This window comes from Corvus hawaiiensis, chromosome 30, assembly GCF_020740725.1.
Source record: "Corvus hawaiiensis isolate bCorHaw1 chromosome 30, bCorHaw1.pri.cur, whole genome shotgun sequence".
In the NCBI taxonomy this organism is placed as follows: Eukaryota; Metazoa; Chordata; class Aves; order Passeriformes; family Corvidae; genus Corvus; species Corvus hawaiiensis.
This window is the reverse complement of record NC_063242.1, coordinates 4,532,499-4,559,625: the sequence shown is the minus strand read 5'-3', so window position 1 is coordinate 4,559,625 and position 27,127 is coordinate 4,532,499. Positions and strand designations below refer to the sequence as shown.

General features: G+C 38.4%; 1 protein-coding gene and 1 long non-coding RNA gene across 2 annotated transcripts in view; one reads left to right on the top strand and one right to left on the bottom strand.

The window, feature by feature from the left end:
* AHRR (aryl hydrocarbon receptor repressor) overlaps positions 1-26,614 on the top strand; it is a 90,467-nt gene extending 63,853 nt beyond the window's left edge. The window contains exons 5-11 of the mRNA XM_048289566.1: positions 7,671-7,760; positions 9,040-9,169; positions 10,606-10,739; positions 12,046-12,245; positions 13,931-14,049; positions 15,033-15,174; positions 17,681-26,614. Coding sequence (XP_048145523.1) covers positions 7,671-7,760; positions 9,040-9,169; positions 10,606-10,739; positions 12,046-12,245; positions 13,931-14,049; positions 15,033-15,174; positions 17,681-18,800 — 1,935 coding nt within the window. The 3' untranslated portion in view covers positions 18,801-26,614. The remainder of the gene's footprint in view (positions 1-7,670; positions 7,761-9,039; positions 9,170-10,605; positions 10,740-12,045; positions 12,246-13,930; positions 14,050-15,032; positions 15,175-17,680) is intronic.
* On the bottom strand, positions 355-27,059 carry LOC125318632. The gene is made up of 3 exons (XR_007200459.1): positions 26,843-27,059; positions 10,408-10,601; positions 355-548 (listed from the first exon to the last, which is right to left on the bottom strand). It is a non-coding gene; the product is annotated as an uncharacterized LOC125318632 (long non-coding RNA).
* Positions 27,060-27,127: the final 68 nt, after the last annotated feature.

The following is a 27,127-nucleotide window of genomic DNA, read 5'->3' as shown; positions in this document are numbered from 1 at the left end:
AATTAGGACATAACACTCTGGTTGCAGTATATAGGCTGCAACACTGTCTCTTCTAGATTTTGATTCCTTACAGAAAGAGATGTCTGCCATTCATCCTCATTAACAGTTTGCAAGTACAAATAAAAGTCAGCTGTGGATGGAATATTATGACGGCTTCCTCTCTTCAGAACTTGATGCACTTACATGTAAATAACACTGAAAAAAAAATCCAGACATTTGGTACTTACATATGTCTAATTGTCCAACTTGTTGGATAAATATTATTTGAGACTCTTTTCAGTAACTTATTTCTGTGAAAGATAATGCCTAATCTTACTACATTTGTTATTGCAAAGTCTACCTACCTAAATTTGTTATTACAAGTGCAGAGTAGTGAGCAATTAATGCTTCATTTTGAGTCTTCTCGAATGGAATTAATCAGGCTTGCATTTTCTGCATTGAAATTGTTGAAGAGAAGACTGAAAAGCTCAGAGCAGCTGCAGAATTCAGAAAGGACGAAGAGCTGAACTTGCACTGAAGATACGATATTGCCCCAGCTTTGCTTCCATCTGTGAATACAACATCTGCTTTTGAGGAAGTGAAATGAGAAACTGCATAAATCAATATAAAGATAGTTTCTATTTCCAAGTGTAGTCCAGGGCATAGTATTTGTGAAAGAGCATTGACAGGAGGGTTCCATTACTAGTAGAGCACAACTTTAAATTCAACATCATGATTAATGAGGAGGCTAAAGGAAAAGATATAATGATTACGTTGTAATTTAGTATCCTTTCATGATAATTGCTAAGGGGAACGACATGTTACTCATCCATGTACTCACTAACTATCTAGCAAACATCATATCTATATCTATGTATTAATAAACAAAAATGTGCTTTCCCCTAACAATTTTAGAATTAATGATTTGAATATTCTTCTTGGTATTATTTTGAGTAGTCTCCAGTACTTGTATACTGTCCATTAACCTCAGGTAACACTCATATTCTTGCTTCCCATATGAAATCCTAAATGGTAATGCAAAGAAAAGAGTCATGAAATGTTTACAATTAGGCCTGAAAAAATTCACCAAACAATGCCATCAATAGAAGACATTTTTGGTGATAAAATTCTTTTCTAAACAAGCATGCCACATAACAAATTTATATTGAGGTGTTCAGCATCACCCATGAATTCACTTTTGCATCAACAAAACCTTCCCTAACCTGTCTTGAAGCTATTAGTCATCAGTACTGCTCCTCTGTGGGAGCATGGTTTGTATTCTCTTTTCCAGAGCTTAGTACTTGTGGAAAAAAAGGGATTTGACTGGGATGCATCTCTTTCTATTATGCACCACATCAACTTTCTACACAAACAGAGTCAACTGAGGCTTCAGGCCTTGTTTCTCAGTCCCATCTTGGGCAGAGTATTTGATTTTGAAGCACCAGGCTCATCGGGGGCCAGCAGTTCACGTATAGGGTAACAAAGAGAGGCCCTATCCCAAGGGCTTGACACAGACTAAGCAAGCTTTGTTACAAAAGCTTAGCTTGGAAGGAATGTATAATGGAAGAAAAACTGCATTTACAATTTTGCATCATGCATTCAAAACAACTTCAAAGGCAAAGCTGTTCTTGGTTGTGTCCAATACTTATTACATATCAAGCATATAAAAAACATCACCATGGTTTAAAATGTGTTTACATGTGTGCACACATTGCAATCTCACCCTCCAGGGAACTACTATGTTTTCTTGAAAGTTTATAGCTCACAATTACCGGAGCCCAATGACTTACATTTTCCTAACTGATTTCCAGGAGGCCAGTTTTGACTGCTGCCTCTTGATGAGCCACAGTGTTCCAGCTCCCTTGTTAGGCTGAAGACACGTATTTAAACAAGTATCTCTGAGGTTTCCCTAATTTCTTCATGGAACTGATGGAATATTGAAAAATGGAATAATGAGAAATTTCACCAGCTGAATGATTCACAATCATTTGTGCCTTTCAGATGGCCCAGCTGTTCTCTCTGACAGCAAATGAGGGGGCCAGGCTCAAATCTATCTGGCGTTGTGAATGATCTTTGAAAATGTTGATCTTGGTAGTGCAGCACTAGGTGCTGAATTTCCTTACTGAAAGAAGCCTGAAGTGATATCCTGGGTCAAGGACACAAGCAGGAACACGAATGTTGTTTTATCTGGGGTGACAGAAGGAGTGACAGGGGCATAATTGTCATATATACATATTTTTTTGTATTTGAAAATAGACGTTTCTGCTGCCTATGAAAAACAGTTTATCAAATTGAGCACTTTCTCTCTGACAGGCTTCCCATAGAACTCCATGTCTGTAGATTTCAGCTAGTACTTCCTTCCCTGGCTCAAATGATGGAAATTTGTCTTCTGTTTTGTTTCTTTTGCCTGAAATTTAATCTGTACACGCAAACCCTTGATCAAAACTGAATGCTAAAACAATTCTGCCACTCTCCTTTGCACGAAATAGTGCTTACTCACAGAAATATTCCTTTTGAAGTTGCTTTGTAGATACCAGAGAAATAAATAAGAGTCCAGAGGGCTAAGAGATATGGTACTTGTTGAGCAAAGGCCATATTCTGATGTCACCAGATATGGCATTTCTGAATAGTCTTTTATGCTGTGTTTTATTTCAGGGTTCTGTAAGAGTTAATTGTTTTTTTTAATTTATAAAGAGAACCTCAGGGATTCAGAGGGATTTTTGAGAAGGGCAGTTATGAGTCCTAAAAACACCAGTGGAAAGAAATACTAATTCACTAAACAATGCAGTTTAAGACAGAAGACACGATTAACTGTCTGCATTTTCCTCCTAATATTCATAAGACATGAACGAGTATATAATTTCCAGAGTTTTTAAATAGCTACTTATTTAGATCACCAGAAAACCACCCCATCCCACATAGGATGCAAAAACCCAGTGATCCACTATTAAATGAAGCTGTTCCAGATAAACTATGAGCCAACTGACCCTGGAAATGTAGTACCCAAGTTGCGTGACTTGAAAATCTGTTCAAAGCAAGGCATGGCTGCAGGCCTTGACTGTTGTACTTTAGTAGCCATAGTAACATGGTCTCTGGAGACCTAATGCTAGTGAATTTTCCTTTATTTCAAGGAAGAGTAATGAGAGAAATGTGCATTGGAACTTGTTCTCTCTCTTTTTTTTTTTTTTCCTCCTCCTTATTTTTACTATGCCATGACCTTGACCAAAATATCTTTGAAGTATTTTCTGGCTGATTTTCTGCTATGAGACCAGGAAAAAAAATCAGGATATATAAAGGATCTTGCCAAAGGAAGTCCTATCTTCCTCAAAATATTTGCCTTCATTCCCAAAGAGAATCTCTTGACTAATAAAGTTTCAAAAACTTCTTAATGGAAGGAACTGATAACTTTCATCTCACAGCTACTGCGGGCACCAGAATAATATCTTTCTTTCTTTGAACTGACAGATTAATTGTTTTTTTGTTTCAGTAGCAGGTGCAGCTTTTCGTGAGTACATAATTGGATGTACATGTTTTTTCAAAAGAACACAGGCCCCTCTCTGGTGCCAAGCTCTCTTTTTTTTTTTTTTTTTGATTTGGGAAAATTGTCCCACATGATTTCATTTTTAAGTACAATGTAGAAAACTCATGTAAGTGTTTTTAAAAAGCCAAATACAAACAAACAAATGTTCACAATACATACTTAAGTCTGTCTCACATGTTTCAGCTATTATCCTGGATTTGAAATTCCATCTGTCATTGAATCCATATGGTTTACCAAATGGCAGTTTAAAACCATGTATTTTTTTTCAGATTTGAAGTCAGTTGTTTTTTGTTGTAAAAGTTTTAAGGTCCATATTAATACTTTTGTGTGTTTGTTTCTGTGTGCATGTGACCCTCTGTGCATGTGTAAGAATAAGCAATACTGCAAAAAAATTTTAGGATGCAAGGATTTCAATCTTTACTGATTGAAACACACTTGTTGTACGCAAAGCAAATACCACCAACATTGAGTTGTGGAGTTTGGTTATTTCATCTGCTAAATGCAAGAGCCCCATTTAGGATTTCCATTATTTCTGCTGAGAGGATTAAAATGAAATGAGGAGAGCTGCCTTTACCTCTCTGTGCTGTCCCCTCAGTGTTTGGGGCAAACATGTGCTTACATTAGGGAGTGCGAACTGCACCAGTATGAGACTCGTTCACGTCCCCTTTCCTATTTCACCTCCCCAGGTTATCCATTACTCAGGCACATGGCTGCTGTGGTTCTGACACAGCACACCAGTGCAGCCTCCTGTTCACTGGGAATGAGAGAAAGCTATTGCTGAGAATTTTATTTCAATAACTGAGAATGCTTAAAAATTGCAAGTGGAGCCATATACTTTGTTGTGCTGTTTAATGTGACACGTGGTAACTTAGAACAAAAAAGCTGGGAATCGTTTTTGCTCATTCCCATGGACTAAAGCTGCTTCCCTCTCCCACTTGGTCTAACTAATCACTAGGCTTCTGGCCAGAAAAATGGAAAAATCTCTATACAGTGTTACTGTAAAGGATTTCAGTATGTATTTGGTACCTGAGAGATTTATCTGAGAGGTTGGAAAAGGTTTTTACTATTTAAAATTTTACTAATTTTCAATCACCATTACCCACTCGGGGTGGGTAATGTGCTAGCAAACACCCTCCTCCTTATCGCCACCTGTGGAAAGTAGATAAGAAAAATATAAATCCCAGCCCAGCTCTGACTCTGTTCAGAGTCTTCTGTGATGCAGATGTCTGTTTTCCCACTGATCTATAGTTTAGGGTAATATTGAGAAAGCAGAAGGATTTGCAGGCGTGGATGAGACTCATTGGTAAAAAGTTTTACATGATGTCCAGCTTGTCCTTTTTTAATGTGGCTGAAGCAGCAGGTTCCCTGGATAAAATGAGGTTTAGAGACATGGAATTTGTGTTAATCCTCAGTTGAGTCATGTGGCTCCATAAAAGTTGTTTTTTCACCAAAGTGGATTTTGCTTTCCTTGCTTGCAGAGCAAAGCATCTGTTGTCTGCAGTTGGGGTCATGAAAACCAGGGGGTGCTTATTTAAGATATATAACCTCTGGAGAGGACACCAGCATTTTGAGAACAAACCAAAAACAAAGCAGGAGAAATTTGTAAATCTCTTCATTTACATACATGCCTCAAATCCATACTTGTTTCTGGCTTAACTTAAACACATGGCTCCTTGAACTTTTCTTCCACTTCTTTCTTCTTCCTTCCTCCCACCTCTTTCTTAATACGTCCTCCAGCCTCACAGATGTAGTTGCCAGTGCACTGATGTGAGCCCTTGGAAATACACATGGTCGCATTTCCCTTTCCAATTTTTAGAAACTGCTGCACCTAGTCCAGCCTGACTCTAGCTCTGTGAAAAAAAACATGTGTAGAGAAAAACCTTCCTGCTTTCCACTGTGGAGGATGAAGTCTTATGTTTTAAAGGTAGAGACTATCTCTTTTGTATGTGTCTAGGCCTAAAGAGTACGTACCAATATGTTGAAGAAGATTAATTTATTGAATAGAGGAATTTATCTCTTGATTCATACAAGCAATCCTTGGCAAATGCAGATGTTCCTATAGGGGCTGAAAAACTCCAGCTTGCCTGCAGGACAATGGAGGACATTTTAAGGATGTTCAGCATGATAATGTGTAAGATTCTTTAATAATATTCAGATCTTGTGGTCATTGTTAAGCTTTTCCAGATAGGGCTTGGTGTATCAGTTTGTGTAGCTTAAGAAATTTTTTTTAATTAAGCACATTTCTTTTTGGTTTTTTTTAATATTCTTAACTTCTACCTGGTCCAGTTTCATGGGCAGGACTCAAGGTCTTTCAGAATTTGCATGATAAGAGCCACAGACAAAAAGGAGCTCCTTTAAGTGTCCTACAGTTATCTTTATGGAAAATTTTAGTCTATCCAAATTAAAAGGCCTGCCAGATGTTCAAAATGTAATAAAATTCCTAACATTACATCACTGATGGTTTCACTGCTGTGAAGACAAGTCCAAAGAGACAAGATGCCAAAAATGCTTTCTTGTCTCCATTTGACATTGGAAATGTATATGACAGTACCATCTATGGAGGTTCCTCTCAGTGCAGTGAAAGGTGCAGATGCGAACATGCAGAAATCTTGACGTACCATCTTCTGGTCGGTGAGGTGCTGGGACAAATTTGGGCATTATTTAGGGCAGGAAATAGCACCAGAGCAATTCTTTGTGCTTGAAGAGTTGACAAGGATAACTAGTATTCAAGCCCAACTAGGCAGAGATCACACTTATTCTGCAAAGGATCCGTAGCTATGGAGCTGACCTGGAGCAAAACAAGATTTGCCATTGACTGTTCTTAGCATTGACTTATGGTTAGCGTTGACCTGATTGAATCACTTGCTGCTACAGCCATTGAAGGCTCTCCACTACTTTTCTCAAGTCATTGTTTCACAGGTTTTTCAAGGCACAGAGCCTCTGGCCAAGTGTGGTTCCACGGGGCCACGTTTCCAAAGGTGCTCCACATTTATGATGGGGGCCAAACCTTCTAAGGAGGTCAGTCTATTGTGCACTGAACTTTTGAAATTCTGCCCACCATTGTCACAGTGGGAACAGCCTTCAAGCAGTCTTGGAAATCTGGTCCTTATTTAGGAACCAAAAAGAGAACCAAGCTCACAAAAATATGTCAGTGTATCTGGTTACTGAGCAATTGAAAATCTGTCCTCGCTGTGCTTTGGGATTAACTCAGGATTAATAGGCACATCAGTAAATTGAGAGTAAGATGAAGCAGGGATAATAATAATATAGCAGGATTTCAGCAACAACTATTTGAACTGTAATCTCAAAGACCTCAAAACCATCACATGAAAGAATCTAAACTACGTTGGAATGCAAGCCTGCTGGAGCAAAGATATGTTACCGAACTTTTATCAAGGGAAGAGAAGCAAAATTAGTCAGTCTGCATGCAGCATGATCTTAATGTTTACATCCTGTATTTAATTTAATCCTTACTTTTATTTTTGGATTTCTCTGGTTGCTTTCCTTGCATCACCAAGTGTATAAGAATTAATTCAGCTCTTTTCTCAATTAAATATTGTTTTATACCAGTGAAGTATTTATTGTCTACTTTTTATATTCATCGCATTTATGCAATTATGCTATGTCCGTATTTTTATAGCAGCTTAAGAAAGTAGCCATATAAAAAATACAGATCCAGTTTTAAAGTCATAGCTACACCAGCATATGTATTTAATTTTCTCCTTGGTTATTATTATATTATATGTATTAATGCATACATATTCAAAGCAATTATTATGGAATGTGAAGTTTTAAATTAAAAGGAAAAACAAAGTAGCTGACCCTTGCTATTAAACTTTTAATTCTATGAATTAATGAGAAAATACAATTATGCAGACAATTAAGCAAACAATAAACTAGTAATGTAATATGGTTGTTACACTGTAATTAACTATCTTAACCTTTTTAGAAAAGGAAAGAAAGCATGTTCCAGGTTGATATTCATTTTTCATGGTAGGAAAGAAAAGGCCTTTCTGCAAAAATTTGGTGTTCAACTTTTTGCAGAGTGAGTTTTTTCATATGTAGAATATTCTTAAAATGATTACATTCATACTCATTTTATTCTTTATCTTCTGATTACCTTTTTAAGTATTTTATTTTCCTTTTTTAGTCACTGAATGGTTTTGCCTTGGTGGTGAGCGCAGATGGAATGATATTCTATGCGTCATCAACAATTGTGGACTACCTAGGGTTTCATCAGGTAAACATACTGAGAAATACTGAGAATACCCAGTCACTGATGTTGTATTTCTCGTCACCACTTCTGCTAACTATATTTTTAAATGCAGCACTGTATGTTGCTACCTTATCCACCTTATCCACCCTATAATTCTACTGCTGATTAGACATACACTCTTACTGAAATAAGGTTATTTTATTACATCATTTCAGACTACTTTTTTTGATAAATCTGACATGTGAAGATTTATTTCTTGTAATTCCCTTTTATAAAGATTTTGTTAGCAGAAACATGATCCATTATAAAACTATATTTAGCTAGAAGTTTCTTTTCAATTTCAGTATAAGATGCTGCTTTTCTAGGCTGATTGTCTGTGTGTAATAAATATATTCTAAAGTCACAGAATAACAACCATGGAGTTGGAAACGAACTCTGGAGGTCATCTAGTCCAACCTCCTGCTCAAAGCACATAGAGCCAGAGCAGGTTGATCCAGGACTCATCTAGTCAAGCTTTGAGTTTCTGTGACCCCTCTGGAAGATGTGTTCCAGTGTTTAGCCACCACGACTGTAATTTTATTTTTGCTTACTATTAAGTCTCAGTTGTGTCTGTTGCTTCTTGCCCTCTCACTGTGTTCTGAGAAGAGTCAGGCTTTGTCTTCTCTTCCCCTGCTCATTTGGTTGATGTAGACAGCAGTATGTTCTTTCTGAGATTTTCCCTTCTGAAGGCTGAATAAACCCTGTTCTTCTCTCCTGGATGGGCTCCAGCTCTCTTCAGTGTCTTGGTAGCACTCTCCTGGGCTCATTTTGATATGCTAATCTCTTTCTTTTCATGGGGTACCCAAAATTGAGAGAGAAATTTGCCTTTGCTGAACTTCCTGAGATTCCTGTCAGCCTACTTTTACAGCCCACCAAGGAGCTGTCTTGCCTTTCCCAGCTGGTACCCTCTGCAAACCTGCTGAGCATGCATTCTATCCCATGATTCCTTAGTCAAGAAATTAAACAGGGTTTGTCCCAGCATAAAGCCCTGGGGGATGCCACTAGTCATCAGCTGCCAGTTGGATGTTTTTATTACTCACATTTGCATATGTACAAAAGAGTTAAGAATAGAAAGAATCATCTTAGCATGTGAACAGAAAAAGCAGATGTTGAAAAGTAGGGGCCTCTGAAACAACTTTCCTCAATCAATCTGCTCTGAAGGTGTTCTACACCTGCCATTATTTTAAGCAAAGTATCAATCTAAGGATAAGTGGCTACCCCCCTACAGTTACTAATTAACTATTCCTTGTTGTAATTGTTTCAGACTGATGTAATGCACCAAAACATATATGATTACATTCACGTGGATGATCGCCAGGATTTCTGTAGACAACTGCACTGGGCCATGAATCCTCCCCACATGTTGTCTGGACAGCAACTACAGTCAGAAACAGGTGGGATTGTGTATGTTGATTGGAAACATAGGCACCACTGTACAGAGGTAGAATTCCACTCCAGCTATGCCTGTGTCAGTACCATGTCAAGTCAGATTCTTCACTGGAAAGATGCATAGTGGCCATTTATTTATGTTATTGTCTCAGAGGTGACATTTCCTCCTGATCCTGGGAATTTATAAGGTAGAATGTGCCACTGGTGCTACAAAGTTGTTTCCTTTATTTTTCTCTGACTGATGTGCCTACACATATTCTTACACACGCAGAATGAACAGCGTAAGTTCTTCATACTGCCAAACTTTTGTTGGCAACAGATCAGGACATCAATAGTCCTCTCACTAATGCAAAAGGTTTCTGTACAGAACCACAGTGGCAGCACCATTGTCTGCCATTTGTTTTCACATGCAAAATGATGTAGACAGAAGCCTTCTGAAGAAAAAGTAGGTTTAGCAAGGCACTTTTTCCTCTGAGGCTGTATTTCCCTAGGATAGGAGTTGGATGCCTGTGCTCAAGGTTTCTCCTACACGAGGTGTTAAGCTGAAATCACAATTACAGAACATATAATCAGGTCAAAACTGTTAACCTTATAGAGAATTATTGATCCCAGCAAAACATATGCATTTCATCAGAAGGTGAGGTAGTAACTGAGGAAATAAGTTGGGAAGTATAGTCACTAGATGAGAGGGGAGAAACCTGCAAGAAATCCTTCAGCAACTTTTATGAAGCCCTCAGGAACAGAGTCATGAAACTTTGGTGGAATTTCTTGCATTTCCTGTAAAACGGTTTCTATGTTTTACAAGAGTCTTACAGATACCTGAGGAACTTTGCAAGATTTTGTATGCAGGAAACAAACTAAACAATGTGCACTAATATTTCAAACAATTTAAAATTTAACAATATTTTGAATTTTTGTCCTAATGTATATCATGGAGAATTTCAGTTCCTGAATTCATACTTTTGTAAAAATATTCATGTCTTTTGGGAAATATTTTAAAAGCTGTGCACTTGTCCAAAAAAATCAAGGAGGCGCAACAGCTGAACATTAGCTAATCATCTACTGTCCATTTTTTAGTTCTGTTTTCTTTCTTGCATTAGCATTTTTCCTTGTTTTGTTCTCTTGTCTAACGCATTTTCTGTGATCTCTGATCTCAAAACCAGCAACATCTGTTACCCTGTTTTGCATCATTAAAAATCACAAAAACTCAGGAAATAAAGTCCAAATTTATATAGAAACTCACCCGAATCCCATTGCAGAGCTTTTATTTTTCTGTTGGTAGAGCATGTGCAGGTGTATCCATACATGACACAATTGAATATTCGTCCATCCATAATGCAATTTTTAGCAATTTCCGTAAGAGCTTCCTCAGTTGGCTACAGAACATTTTCATTATTTCTTAGTGTGATCTGATATATGTTGCTTCCACTGTTGTTCCTAGGAGAAGAATATATTCTCAGTAAATTGTTTAAAGCACAAGAAAATGACAGCATGACAACAGATTACTCTTCCTTTTTAACTCGCTGTTTCATCTGTCGAGTTCGCTGCTTGTTGGACAGTACTTCTGGATTCCTTGTAAGTACAATTTCACTTAGATGACTGTAAGCGTGACATAATAGATTTTAATTACTTCATATGAAAAATTCTTCAACATAAATATTGTGGAGACCCATGGACAGGATACACTTTTCTTTTGCTGTGCACTAGCAAGAAACACCTAAAGATAAGTATTAATATGTGTGAAGAGTGATGGGAGAAAAGAAGGTTGTAATACTGGAAATTGAAAGAATTTAAAACTTCTTATGTTTTAAGATCTTTTTGACAATATCTGTCCTCAATTTGTAATGGGCGCGGTACAAGGGTGGCAAGTCTGAATTTCAACAATTAACATTTAAGCACAAGGTATTTGCTTTAAGGAGAAGAAAAAATAATGATCCATTTTCCCCTTTTGTAAAGAATCCTTTAATAACAAACCCCAGAATTAGAAAGTCTCTTGCATGCTCTGTACTAGGAGTGGCTCATTTCTAGAAATCACATCTTCTCCATTCTGTTAGCAAAGACCAATGCTGCTTCTTCTTAGGGGAAACTCCAGCACGTGCAAAGAAAATGAGAGGATCAGCATGAGACTGGGAAATGCGAGTTCTGTCTCAGATGCTCATTTGCTGGAAGCCTATGGGTCTTAACAGCCATCATTTCTGCATCCCTGCTTTAATCTCTGGAAAATGCCTACCTCAAATGGGCTGATTTTTCTCTGGGCATTTTTTGGTAGTTAATTTTTTCACTGAGAGGCAGCAGCTTGCTATTAACTTGATCCCTGCCTTCTGTCTTAGACATTTGAGGCAGGGACGGATGGCTCCTCCCAAGCTATGCACTCTGTACCTGGGTATCTTGGCCCTTTTTTTCCTTTGGCATCTGGCTGCACAGTCCTTGGGTTGTGCCAGTCCATATACTTCTCAGAGAAAGTGCAGAGCAAGAGGAAAGAAACTAAGAGACCTTCTCACTGGAGAGAACAGAGCATGGAAAAATAATGGTTCCAGCTTCAGTGGGGTACAGAGGAAACAACTGTTTGCACCGCTGTACACTGCCTGTTTTGGTGAACAGAACATAACACAGATCTTCTACTTCTGAGTACACAAGAGAGAAAAAAACTCAACCAGCCTCAAAAGACTCATTTTATAGTTGATAGTACCTCCACCCACCCTGTCTCTGAAATGGCATGGCTTAAATTATATGAGTAAAATTAAATTCCTAGTTTTAATCCCTGATTCAAAACTGGGATTAGTGTTAAATAATACAGTCCATAGGTTGTATTAGTATTTTAAATGTTTATACACTAAATGCTTAAGTTGTTGTTTGGTTGGTTGGTTTTTTTTTTTTTCAGACAATGCAGTTCCAAGGCAAACTAAAGTTTCTCTTTGGACAAAGGAAGAAGTCCTCATCAGGAACAGTATTGCCACCTCAGCTGTCCTTATTCTGCATAGTGGTACCACTTCTGCTCCCTTCTGTGACAGAGATGAAGATGAAAAGCCTGCTTGTGAAAGCAAAACACAAAGCTGATGATGCAGCAGCAGTGAACACCAAGTATTTACAAATTATTCTTTTGGCATTTAGTGAAGATTATGGGCTATTAAGCATGTAAAAAACACAAATTATGCTAAATATCTCTCCATTTTAAAACTCTTTCTTAGAAAAGTGAATAATTTATCTGGATTTAACTATTGAATACAAAATAAATATAATACAATTACTATAATAGAACATAATAGGATACAAGACGATGTAATATATTGTACTCTATTTATAATATATGTTAAGTATTATATTTCAATACACAAAATTTTATATTAAAAATGGAACATCAGGATGTCTTTCTAACCTTCAGGAGTTACCAATGCAGTAAGCCAGTCTACTAGCTATAAAAGTGGAAAAGAAAAAGTATTTTTACTGCGAGTTTTCAAATTTCAGTATCTTTTGCTAACACTATTATTTCGACTGGCACATTTTGGTAACAAACAAAGGAAAAGGAAAACTTCAGGAAGGTGAATGTGTGTCTGTGGGGGCTGTTCACATAGAGTCTAATGAGTTGTACTTGGTGTATGCATTTATCTTTCAACAGAAGTTTTATGAACACGTAAGTTTACAATTGCACTAAATGTCTTGGGGGTGATCATTTGGTAGCAATCACAAAAGATCAGGACGGATTGTGTTCAGACTTATCTCCTTCCTAACACATATTTTTGTTACTCTTCTATGTCAGAATTTTAGTTGATGTTTGGGGCTAGGATCATACTTGCCCTTATTTGCTTAAATATAACCTTACAGTAATGAGTTCTATTGCTGTGAAGCAAAATGCTTGTCAGCATGACTGACAGTACCATAACTTGGCTTTTAATTGGATTATGCTTGTGTATGTGTGGATTCACTATCCAGATGTATAATGTGGTTCTAGCACATACATCCTTTTGACAAGAACTAAATTGCTGGAAGTCTGGTAAAATGGACTATGCAGGCTTTTGGAATAGAGTAGGAAAAGCATTTCTACTTGCTAGTTTTTCCAGTAGCCTGGGTGAAATTAACTGATGATTGGAACTGAGCTCTTAGAAGAGAGGTGTTTTACCATCTGACTGGACAGTGGCCAAGGATTTAACAAGTATGAAGCAACCATTTATCTTCAGGATTTCCTTTGGTTCAGGCCTGAAGCATGGTAGCCAAGGATGGTGGGCAGATTTACACAGTCTTTTTCTTTTTTTGATGGTCTTAATGAAGGGAAGCATTTGTAACACAGTGTTACAGACATTGCACTCTTTTCAAACCCTGATTCAGGCATTTTCAGCTAAAGATTGGAAGAAATACATTCAAATCATATGTGCTTATTGCAAAATTGAAGTCACGCTAAGTCTTAAATGCATTGCTGATCACTTTGATGTACATACCTTGAATGTAACTCGAATAGGAAGACCAAGGATATACACGGCGTTTGTCTCAATTCCAGATGAAATTTATTTTTCCAAATATAGTAAGCCATGAGCAGAATATTCCTAAGCATAACTATTCCTCTTAATTGAATACAGAACTCCAGTCACACACTACTTTGAGCGACTAAATGATGCAGGAAAAAGATAATTATTTAGTGTTAGTTGCTCCATACTTAAAACATACGCTTTTGCTAATGGTCACCAGCTTGAAGGTCATATCTTTTAGACTCTGTGATTCTACTGTGTTTTATTGACTGACAAAGAGTTTTCCACATTTTCTGCCCTCTACAGCTCCAGTTCAAAAAGCAGTTCAGGACCATGTGAAGCAACAGAATTATATGAACGAAACAGTCACCATGAAGGTGCCGCCTTCACTAATGCATTACAGATTGCTGAAAACCAAATCAAAGGTACTGCTAAGCACTTCTAGATTATATACAGTTTATGGGAAAAGAACCTCATCTTTTATTTTCTCCTGATAGGTTTTTCAGGTTTTGGTCCCAATGCTCTCTTTCTTCTTCTCCCGAACACCTCTTCTTTAAAAAAATGCAAAAAAATTATCCACTTCGAAAGATAATACTGAATCAGTCTGTGACTTCAGAGTGGGCAGAAAATTTACAGAGAAATCAACAATCATGGTAAATAGTAAATAGTAAATAAATAGTAAAAGATTAATAATAAAGAAAAATAGTAAAGAAAAATAGTAAAAGAATACTCAATGTATGCTTGCTTAAAAGTTGCAGCACTGAATTTAATAAGATTATGTGAAAATCCTAATAATTAATAACAATATCTATCCCTCTCTGAGGAAAACTTGGATGATACGTTACACATGTTAGTTTTCCCCAAAGATTAGAAAACAGAGGAAAATTAGAATGCATTGTCTTTAAAACTCATGATGCGCCCACAGCTTTGACTCATGCTTTTCCAGTGCTTGGCTGTGGAAAAATTGTGAGAGTCTATGCTCTATTTCAGATTTTACAGTGGATAAAATTTTGATGGTAAGTCTACCCCACTGGGCAACTTCTTCTTGAGCAGACTTGTACTCATCCTTCCATCATATCTGCTGGAAATCTTTAATGTCTAAAACCATTCCTCTCTTACAGACCCATTTTCCATGAACATTTTCTTGTTGGTATAGTACTACTACTACCGAGAGGAAAATATTATAATGAGTAATACTGAAAAATCCTTGGTTACAGTTTAAGTGCTTTACTAGGCTTTTCAAATTTCAGTTTTAAAACATGATTTTCTTCATTTTGTGAGATATTTTAGCTTGTACTTTCCTATGCTGATGCTTCTGGGGCAACAGAGAAACTTTTTTTGCAGTTTAGGTAACAAAAAATACTTAATACTGCTTGTATTAAAATCTATTTTCTTTTAAATTATATAGCAAAGAATAATGGAGAAAATGGCATTTCTTTAGTCAAAGTACAAACAAATGAAGATCACTGGGTCTGGGTTCAAGCTAACACTCAACTTCTGTATCGAAGTGGTTGTTCAGAATACGTCCTTGCCCAACAGCAAATGCTAAAGTAAGTATATTTTCCAGTACCAAAAAGAAAGAAGAGTAGAAAAATGAATGTATTCTTTTTGTATGAAATCTTTAAAAGGCTCCACTGACCTAAGAGAAGAGCTGAATGAGAAAAATTTGGTTTACTTATGATATGGAAATCTATTTCTATCTTGGAACATATGAAATGGCTGTTACAGTCTGAAACAATATTTCTGTCTTCAGTCTTCTCTTCTTCTGAAGTTGAGTGTACATATACACTACGTCAGAAAGAAAATACTTGTTTATTAATATTTGACTTTCTTACACAAAAAAAAATTTGGATTTCATTTTACTTTGCAGCTGAAAACTTCGTCTCCCAGTTTTTCTGCTTATCAACACTTGACTATGTTAAGCTTTTTTTTCCCTTCATGTATGACAGTTGTGTTCATGTTTTTAGTTGTGTATGTGCAACATAATCTAAAGAAGGGTTCATACTCATATTCATTGTATGTTTGTAGATAGATACATCTAGTTGCTTGTAGGCTCAGTCATGGAGTGTAATCTAATCTCAGATTTGCACTCAGAGAGGACTTCTTGGATGAGTTTTACCCTTTCCTCCCAAACAGGCTTTTCATCTTTCCCCCATGGGACTGTCTGTTCCAGTTCTTGTGGGCCTTGTTGAAGTATCTCTTCAAGATTGTCTGAGGGAAGAGATAAGAGAGTGGACACAATGAGCAGGGGCCAGGAGTTTTACGTAGCCACCATCTGGCCCAGTGTTAAAAATGTGGTTGTTATCCTGGATTTTTTCCTTTAGAATGCCTTGCAGGTGGAAGAAATAAATGAAAAGTCTTTGCACTTCTAGAGTAAATATTCCTTGCAGGTAGTGTATCTCCCAATATCCACATGACTGCAGGGCAGCTCCTACCTAAGGATGCTGGAACTTTTTACCTTTACTGGGATGGTGCAAACATCATCTTGCTGTGTGAGGGAATGAATTTCTATTAAGAAGAAGATTAAAAGGGGCTGTTTCCTTTATTAGTTTCTCTACTTCCAAATTGTTCTTTTGTGTAATTAAGCATGTTTCTTTAGTTACATTTTTACTTTCTGAATGATTAAAATCCTTCCTTTCTTCTTGATAGTTCCCGCAGACTGAAGTATTACAAGATTTGGCCTTGGTGAATATATTCAGTTCCATCTTAGTCTGCAAGAGACTTTGTATTTGCTACTACGTTTTTTTTGTTGTTGCTAAAATGTATGCTGTCTTCTGGGAAACATACATTCTTTTGGAGAATTTTCACGGGATACTATTTCACTGTAAAATTCTTCATTTGGAGGTTTAACTTTTTTTGACTATTTCATTTTGTTCGGTCCTTTGTTTCTCAATTTGACCATTTTCTGAGAAGCGTGTTCTGCAGCAAACTTGTACCAAACCATTTGCATCTCAATACTGTCAATAATAAAAATAAGAATATTTAGCAGAGGACTGAAAATATTTAAAACGTTAGAAAAAAAAGAGAAAATATTCTTCTTTCGTGGTGTACATTATTACAGTTTCTCTCTTTGTAACAACATGGACTCCCTCTACTGGAAGATCCCTTACTTGCACATTGATTCGATACTTAAGAAAAAATTTTATTGTGACCTAAGAAAAAGACTTCTAAACCCCTTAGTAGGTTTTCAGGTTTTCACATGAAGTTTCCTATTGAGATGTCTGCTTCTTGTTTGGAGAGGGATGAGGTGGTTTCATAGCACTGACCCTGTAGGGTTGGGAATCAGCATATTAGTGAATTCAAGACCTGAATCTCAGGATTTGGACCCTAGTTCTGAAAACAGCTGCTTCAGGCATGGAAGTGCTCAGGCAGCACTCTCTGCCAGTGTTCTTCTTTAATGTTGAATACTTCAGCTGGAGGTCATGGAAAATTAATTTACTGGCCATCTTAGAAAACAAAAGGCAACATAAATTAAGTTAGACATATAAAACAAACCTACACCCAATATTAACATCTGTGACTATTCAGTTATTTAATTTGGGCATTTTATTTCCTCTCAGCTGTATTCTTGAAATATAAGACCCCTGTGGTTCTCCCTCAAATCACTCTGATCAGAAAGCTCTTCTGTGTCCAAATAACTCCTTGTTAACAAAATACATCTCATTTAAGATACTATTTGTATTTTATCTCTAGAATTTTCTACACACAAATATTATTTAGATATATTTCAAGGGAAGAAAAAAAGTGTAAGGGAATTACTGTACACATAATTAGGTCTTTATTGAACTATGTGCCCAAAATGGAAGAGCAAATTCATGATGGAATTCAAATGAAGCAATGCCTCAGAAAGTTAGCTGTGCACACACATTGACACCCAGGTGCAGGGACACTCTTGTTCTCTCAAACAAATGCAAAGGTTATGTGTACAACAGTGTGAAAGTCCCATTTTGAGGACAATGTATGGCTTGTAACACATGTTGAGCCACTCTGTATCCCAGAAAACAACCATTTAGAAACCTCTGACTGACTGACTTTCTTTTCTACTCTTATTGAAAGGGAAGAAGATGAACAACTGAAGATACTAAGTGGTTTTGCCAGTTTGAAAGGAAACCTGGAGGGGCTTTCCTATAATAGTGCCATTGAAACTCTGGGCCAGTGGAAGCATCTTAACTGGGCAGCAGTGAAGAATGAACAAGATAATGTAAAAGTGAAGTTTGAGCCTCATACTAATGGTGAGTGTTTTATGCAAGAGGAACCTCTCAGTTCTAACACATCAGTTTTAGGCATTCAAAACAACTGCACCACAAACAGTAGCTGGACTTTAAGAAACTCGAGTTCTTGTTCTATGAGCCAGCGAATGAACACTTGTCCAAACAGGAGAGCTGGATCATTCTACAATAGAGACCAAAATTTCTTAAATTTGGCATCAACTTGTTCTTCCCACTGGGGGAGCACAGAAAATGGCCAGTCTTACTTGGGGCTCCAACAACGCTGTGCAGAGAACTATGCAACAGACCACCTGAAGCTGCAGAGACCATTAATATCCTCAGAGTCTCTCTATGACACTGCTGTTCCCTTGGAGATGCCTATCAAAACAGAATACGATTCTGATTCTGAAAACATTGCTGATAACTACCTGCTGTCGCAGAGCCGAGCCTGGCTGGATGAGAGTGGCTCAGTGAGAAAGCAGGTGTCCAGCTATCCCAACAGAATGTACCTCAAAACAGAACCGGACCTCTGCGAGCCAGCCCTGCCTTGCCAGAAGCCAAGGCACTGCCTTTACACACCACATAACTGGCAATGCATCATAGCAAATCATCCCAACAACCTGAACTTGAACAGAGCTTGCAAGGGTTCACGGAACAAGGAGGTGGCCCCATTCTGCCCTCAGAACACCTCCGTGTGTTTGGAAAGCATGCCCGACCTGCCACACACAGCTTGCTACAGCCACTTCTACAGCCCCAGCCCAGGGGAGGAGAAAGAGCAGATTAATGAGGTGTTCAAAGTGCCATGTGAATTTAAAAACCCCTGCTTGGTTCAAGCAATCAAGCGTGAGCCCCTGGATTCTCCACCGTTGTCCAACAGTGGACAGAACAGAGTACACGCGAGCTTTCCTGAAAATACATTAGCAGGTCCTGTGCCTCATAAAACCACTGAATGTACATTTTTGCAATAGATTTTATAACATTTGAAATATTTATAATGTTAAAAGCAAGAAGTTGTAGATTCTCTTCCAGTTTGGTTAAATGAGTTACTAAAATCAAAAGCCAGTGGAAAGATTTTGAGTGTGTGTGTGTGTGCACCTGTGTGTGAAAAGAAACAGACACAGGTACACACATCCTACCCCCCCCTACTGCCCTTCTCTTAGTGATCCTTGTGAAGAGGAAAGAAAGATTAAACCTCAGGCACAGAAAAATAATTATTACTTGCTGCACAGGTATACCTGATCATTTTTCTTTATCACCTTTCCTCTCTTGTCTATACTTCACTAGCAAGGTCTAGCAATTTCTGTTTCCTTTGGTCTGTTTTTCTCAAGGTGATGTGATGCCTCTGTGCAAACCAAAAATGTTTATGGTCTTCAGTGTGGCTAGTTCACCTTAGGAGTTCTTGCTTTATAATTATTTTTCTACTCTCATAAGAAGGATCAGCTATTCCTTCATCCCAGCATTAAATTAATGGCAATAGGAAAGGGCTTCACAACACAACATCTTAATTTAAAAGGACCACATTAGTAAAAACAATGACTTTCATAAATGCATTATAAATTATTTCAAACTTCAAACTGAAGTTACTCCTAAGTTTCTTGATAATATTATTGTTTTAGAATCCATTTTTTTCCATTTTAATGCCATCAGCCTTTCATGTTGCTGCTGAAAGACTGAACAATGGGATGTAATCCACTTCTATAAATCAGTTACAAAATGTTGTTAAGTATATGGGAGAACAAAGTATTTCTCCAATTATTTTCCTTACTGTTACTTGTAACATTAACAAAGGAAAAGCACTTTTTCACTTGATAGTATTTCTTTGACTGATAGCAGCTTATTAGATATCGTCACCTTACATCAAAACCAAATCCCACACTAAGATTATTTTCAAAAACATCCTCGTTTCAATCTCAAAAGAAACCCTTAATCTCACTGAGAGGTAACTGGTGGATGCATACCTTTCAAAAGCACTTCAGTGCACTTTAGTGCTTTTGAAAACAGAGTATATACTTTTCTTTGAACCCAGACAGTAATGTATTTCCACAACAAAAAAAATAAAATAATATTTTGGGTTTTTTTATTGTTGTAGTTTGACTCCTGCACTAACTTTTGTTTTAAAATTGCACTATTTCAACTTTTTATCAACTTCACCTATATAAAAACCACATCATTTAAAAAAAAAATGCTTAGATGTATGTATATGTGCTTTTTGAAAGAAGCCCTGTAATGAATGTTTTCTTTTTCAAAATGTTATAAATAATTATAACGTCTTCCTTTCTCTATCTAAGGGCATGGCGTTTTTTACATGCCAGAAGAGAGGCATAAAATTCTTCAAAATATTTTAAATATGTGGGATAAGTCGAGTTTTCAGGTAGTGCAATGGTTCTGCACCTGGGAGGCTGCTCTTCTCCAAGAAGACTGACCATCTTTTCTGATAGAAATTACTGCCTGTACATTAGAGTTGGCAGGTGTAAAGATACACATTCTCTGCATGCCAGTTAAGTGCTTATGAACTGTGGTATGATCTGAAATGCACACTGGACAGTAAAGCAGGGCAACAATATCTTACTGTATTTCAGGTTAAATCTGCCATAGTCCACTTGACTGTATCCAAGCCATGAGAATGTTACCTTTCTGGTGTCTGAGGTACATCAGCTCCCTGCTGGCTGTGTGCTGCCTCTTATTTGAGACAGTCTTGATATCCTTGCTTTAATACTCCTGCTAGTGGTTGCAGTGCAATATCAGACCCTGTTCTGAAGTGAGACCACAGTGGTGGAATTTACACTGCTCTCCAGTACACCACTGTCCATATCACATAAATTCAAGCCAAACTGCAAAAATACTTGTGGGCAAGCAAACTTGTTGCTCATGCAGAGTGAGACTGCCATAAATCAGTGTTGCTGCACAGCCTCTGCCTCACTGATTCACTATCTACATAATTACAAGCAGCAGTTCTTTAGACTCTCACAGAGTTGCTGTCATAGTCCTTTGCTTGGCATGCAGCAGTGGCACTGCTTATGTGCTGGTGCCAGACACTCTACTGTGTGCCTCATAGCTGCTTGTTGGGTTGTGCTATGAACCCTGTAACATTCTCCAGTCCAGCTCCTTGTGCAGCTGCCTGGCAGAAATGAGATGATGGGGAGAAAGGGTAGTGTGGGAATAGGTGGCTGGGGGCAACTGGAGGACACACCCACATGACTTCTGAAAGCAGCTTTTTAAGAATCACTGTCACACCCCTTCGAATGAGAGTACCTGGGCTTGGTTTCACACTGCCTAGTACTTTCTCACATCATTTGCATTGATGAAGTAAAACACTGTTATCTTCATCTGGACATGCTGGTGCCATTTTGCAGGATGGGAGTGGTTACACCAGGTGCAACTCTGTAGAGGACTGTGCCACCAAAAGCCTTGTCTATGCTTAGAAATATTACCTGCTGTGACTACAGTGGGAGAGCTCTACCAGCCAGATTTCTCTCTTCAGTGCAGAAGTAATTTATACTAACAACAGAAAATCTCTATAGTTCTCTCTGTTACAAAATTCATTCTTTTTTATTGACATAACTCTCAAGCTTTCTGGGCTCATATCAGTTATAATTATTTTTCTCATGTTTCCAACAAACCCAGACAGATTTTACACATCTTGATTGATATTACAGAGGTAGGTGAAGCTTCTGCCTGTAAGGGAATGTAATCTGATACATGAGATGTAATGGCCTTCTAGAAGGATGGATGAATGTGTGACTCAAAAGTGAGATGTCACCTTCTGACTCCCTGCTGTGTAAATGCAGTTACATTTATTATTCCATAAAGTCTGAAACCAAGAATAAACACACTTATCCTGTACATCACATTTGATTTTGGCCCACTTAATTTGTGGCTGAGTTCTTATTTCAGGTCTCACAAGAAAAAATGTGGTATGAGTAGAATTTCTTCTAAATTACCACACATGCAGTACAGCAATCTCCCAAGAACTGGGCTTATGGAGAGATCAGCAGTTTATCCTCTTTTTGGGCAATTGCCAACCATTGTTGGTAGTAAACAAAGACCAGTTCCTTCTAAGTACTTAGAAAGAACAGAGGAAATAAACGCTTAAAAATAATCTCTTGCCATTTGTGTTTAAGGCACAGATATGCCTTCATCCTCTCCCCATGATATGTGCCCTGGATTGAGTCGGGCCTGAAATCTGACATTGCATTGTACCCTGTTAAATTACCACTGATTTAATCTATAAAACCTTTTTGTATGAAGACATTAATGACCCCCTGGCACTGACCAGTAAATAGGATGAAAGAGAGAGCAGTTCTTTAAAATGGTTACATTTTCTTAGTGGTTGTTGCCGCTTTGGTATTATTCTAAAAACTAGCACTGAGAAGTAGGATTTAAGATATTTTCAGTCACTGGTGTTTAGCTTTTATCCTTAATGAACTGGTATTTGTATCCCTTCAGCGCAACCCTAAAGTCTGTTTTAGGAGCCTCCCAATGCATTTATTGTAGCAACAATAAAAAATTATTCTTGTAGAAGAAATGCCTAGTCAAATGGTTGCCTAATAGGAACTTGGGGCATTCAGGCCGTAAGAAATGCCTGACTGATAATAGCATTCAAACTTCCTCAGCCATAAACTCTTCAGAGGCTGAGACAGAATGGACTCATGAATTCCCTGATCTTTGGGGAGGGTATATTTTGGTGTGGAAGGTGAGCAGTTCCAAAAGCTGTGAGAAGGTGTCTCCCGCTGGGATGTTACTTGGTCCACAGAGAGCAGAGACAATATTATCAGTGCTAAAGCTGCTGATCAAGGTCTTGACTTTACTGAGAATGTGACCTGATTTCAGCTGTCAGTGGACAGCTGCTGAGCACCATACAAATGCTACTCAAACACTATTGAAAGCTACTATTTTTACTGAGAAACAACATGATTTGAGGTAGGAGCTTGAACAGCAAAAAGAGGGGATTTTCCTGCACTTATATAGTGACTGAAACTGGGGCAGACCTCCACTGTAGGTAACACTATAAATAATTTACATTGACTTAAAAGTCTTCAGATACCAAAGTAAAGCTCTGTTTCAAAAATTCTGTGTGAGGGCAGCACTGTGGGAGTGGTAAGCTTGTTTCAGTTGTCCTCAGTTTGGAGATTTAACAAGGGAAATGAAAGATTAAGAGACTGTACCTAAATCCACTGTAGGAAAGACTAAACTTCCTATTCTTTGATTGTAACATGGTAATGCAAAGTTTAAGTCTGTGGTTTACCCACCTTTTATTGGAACACAGCCATGTATTCTTAAAGTTCTTACATCTGAGTCTGCTCTGGATGGCTTAGGGAAGTCTGACATTTGAGCATCAGTCAGTTCAGTAAGACTTTAGGTGCTGATCTTTTGATATAGTATTGAGATCGACAGAGCATGTGCAATTCTTCTGGAAATTCCTAGTGCTTAAAATACTTAAGAGGCAACAAGCCTGAGACAAGGAATATTCTGTGGGATAAGATCAGCTTCTGCTGCCTAGAAGCTTTTCTTAACTCTTTGTGTTGAAGCCATACTGGAACTTAAATAGGACAGCCTCACCCACTGTAGTTACTTCAAGAAACCCATTATTTTCTCTTAACAAGGTGTTATGTTTCAATTAAAATAGTTAAAAGGCATAATTTCCCCTACCTATGAATACATATATTGCCTTAGGTAGTGGTAAAACAATTAACATACTTTTATTCTTTCATTTGAGTGTCACTTAACCAAGAAAACCAACCTCAGAATGACAGGGGTATAGAACGGTTCTATTTTTCTTGTCTATCTGCTCGTTTCCTCTCTTTCTCTCTCTCTACTCTTCTAGAGTGTAAACATTCAAAATGGAAATACTTTCCTGATCATACTGAGACAAAAAAACCTGAACGTAAACTAGACTGTAGAAAATGTCTCACTAGAACAGGACTTTCTCTCCCTGGAGTTCCTTCTTTTAAATCTTGCCAAGTCCTACGTGAAACTGTGAGTCTCAACTGAAAACAGGCATCTGTAACATGTAGGGAGCAAGAGATTGTGCAGGTGGCCATGCTCACATTGTAGTCACAAGACTTTTATCCAGCTGAAGGAGATTCATACAAGAGGGCTGCACCGGGTAGCTTATGTTCATAGGCACTGCCACCCTGACAAACAGATCTTTGTCACGTTTCAGTGACATGTGGCGTGTTCTTGTTACTATGAATACGTTTCCCTATCATGCTATCAGAAATGCCTCTGAGCAAAGGCTGAAATACATTCTAAACTCACAAAGTACTTTTAAAAAAAACCAACCCAAATGTCTGGAGATCCAAGCATTTGCTTGTGGTTAGGCAAAGGTGTTCTTTGAGTGGAAGTTTGGAAGAAAGTAAAAAAAGAAAAAAATTGTTAAGACAAATTTTGGGGAGAGAAAAGATATATTGCCATCAAGGTGTAATTATTCTGTGACTACAGCATTAATTCTTCATCCACTGTTAAAAATTCTGTGGTCTGAAATCACGTCCTCTTTTTCTTTTTTCAGTAGAACTGATTTTGTAACTTTTCAGGTTAAAAATAATTCTTGAGAACAAGGATTGAGGCATTTGAATGCTAAGCTGCATTTCTCAATCGGACTGAAAAAGTCATTCTAGGAGGCATGAAGTGCTCCCGTTCCTTTCCTGGGGCTAGTCTTCCAAACTCTGGCAAATTCAGTGTGTGCATTATCTCTCTTGCTGCTGGTAATTGTGCAGCTGATGCTCTAACTATGCAGTCCAAAGTTTTTCAATATTTCCTTGATGCAACAAGGCTCCAGGGACAGCTCCAGTTTCACATTTGTACTGGTAGAATTATGGTAAACAAAGATGTGGCAGAAGGCAATAGAAAGAACATCAGCTGCTTGGCTAGTCTTATTAATTCTATTTCAGCAATTAAAATGCTATGTTAGAAAAAAACATGTGAACTTCTGGTCTAGAGCGCCTCATTCTGCACCACAGGATGGTGTAAGCTTTCCCTTCTGAACCTCTTTTTTTTCCTTTTTTTAAAATTTTTTTTTATTTTTAATTTCTGGACCACATGTATCCTCCCTGTGCTCATTTAAAACGTGAAATAAGGAGAGGCAAACATCAACTGTTGTATGGGGTTTTTTTTTTCTGTCTTTTGAGAAAGAACTTCAAAAAGGCAAAAGTTATCTTAGTTCTCAATAACAGGATTCAGTTTTGTTTCTACTCTTACCATAACTAAGAAAATTCTTCCTCTGCATGGTCAACAAACTTCCCTCTTCTGAAAGGGTTCTTCCTGACACCCTCTCCCCCCTGAACTCCTTCTTAACCAAACCAAAGAACACTTTCTTCCTTAAAGGCAATTTTCTTTTCTTTCTCTAGCTTTTCCACCTTTGTGATTGCTTAGGATGGTACATTTTGGTCTCCACTCTTGCTGTTTTCTGAGTCTGTAGCTTTATTTCCACTTCAGGCATACTTCAAAAGTTTTGCCAAAAGAACAGTGTTAGGCAGAAGTGCAATCCCCCATTTCTCCCTGCCCTCCTTAATAAGACAGAGGTACTCACTAATTACAGATGTACCCCTAAACCAGACAATAGGTCACTCTGCTGGTGAAACATCCTCTCTTCAGGAGTCTGTACTGCCAAGAAACCACCAGCTACCACCAACAGTTTAGTGCTACAAGTATATAAATAATGCCAAATCCTTTTTTTCTTTAGACACGGTCTCTCTTTCAAACAATCAAGGAACTAATTTTCTCCTTTTTTCTTCTCTCATTTTTGTCTACATGGGTTTATTCTTTCACTGTGCAATTGCACTTTAAATTTGCAATTTTTTTTTTTTTTTTAAATTAAGAAGGGTATGGAAGCATTACACGATGTGTACAATGCAGTGTTTTTAACTAGTCCATTTTAGATTTGGAGATTAGAACCACAAACACGGATCAAGAATTTTAATGTGACTCCATGTAAAAGACTGACTGTTACAGAAATGCCCATGAAAAATATGAGTACCAATAATATCATCACCAAAGGGATATAATCTGCCATCACACTCCACTAATAAACCTGTACTAAAAGTGCCATTCCTTCATCTTCTGCAGAAACACAGTGCAGGACAAGACTAACTCTTAGCAATCTGGTCTAGTGGAAGGTGTCTGTGCCCATGGTAGGGGGGTTGGAACTGGATAATCTTTAAAATCCTTTCCAACCCAAACCATTCTATGATTCCATGATTAACAAACAGGTGTATGGAATTCTACCAACAGTTTTGGCCTATCTGGCACTCCATGATCCCCCAACATCTTTTGGGGGAGTGTGTATTTCTGGAGAGAACACTGCAACCACCCCAGCTCTATTTGAAAATGTGCTAGATGTTGCAGCTAATGCCTGCACTGGGGCATGTGACCGAGGCATGAATGCTGCCCACCTGGGGAGGTGAAGCAGCAGACAGGCACATCTCCAGCCCCGGAGAAGCCAACGCAGGGAATCCTGTGGGATCACCTTTGGTCATGTGTAACCCAACCAGCACCACTGGCTGTGCTGCTTTGCGTACAGGAGTATCATAGGTGTCACGGTATATCACTCATATACCTGTAAAATATATTGTGGCTGATTCAAAGCAGGCAGTGACCTGTGGATTTGACGTTCTGGCATGTTGTTTAAACCCGGTGCACTTTTCTGTTGTGTTTTGTACTGTCTCCTCAGCCTGCTTTTAGAAGGAACTTTCAAGCATACTTCTTAAATTATATTTTACATTTATTACCAGGCAAAAGCATAAAGCTGAGACATTTTAAAATAAAATGTTTGCATTTAAATTAACGCTGCTGCTGCTTGTGTTTCTTGCTGCTTCCCTGTACTGGGCCCAGTAACCCCCTCGCAGTGGGCCCAGCACTCCCCAGCCTCAACTGGTTCCAGTATCCCCTCTGGACTTGTTCCAGCATCTGTCCACCCTGGGCCCCTCCCAGGATCTGCTCTGGATTGGTCCCAGTACCCACCCCCAGCCTGAACTGGTCCCAGTATCCATCCTAAACAGGTACAGGCACCCACCCTGGCCTGAACTGGTTGCAGTATCCTCTCTTGGCCTCAACTGGTCCCCGTATCCCCCCTGAATTGGTGCCAGCATCCTCTCCTTGAAGTCCTCCCGGAGTCTCTTCTGAACTGGCCCCAGTGTCCATCCTGAAGTGGTCCCACCACGCACCCTGGCCTGGTCCCGGGCTCCATCACGGCTCGGCCGGTCCCGGTTTCCTCCCTTGCTCCAGAGGGATCCAGGCCGGGGGCGGGCGGGGGGGGCGTGGCCTGGGGTGGGGGCGTGGCCTGCTGCCCGGCGCGCGG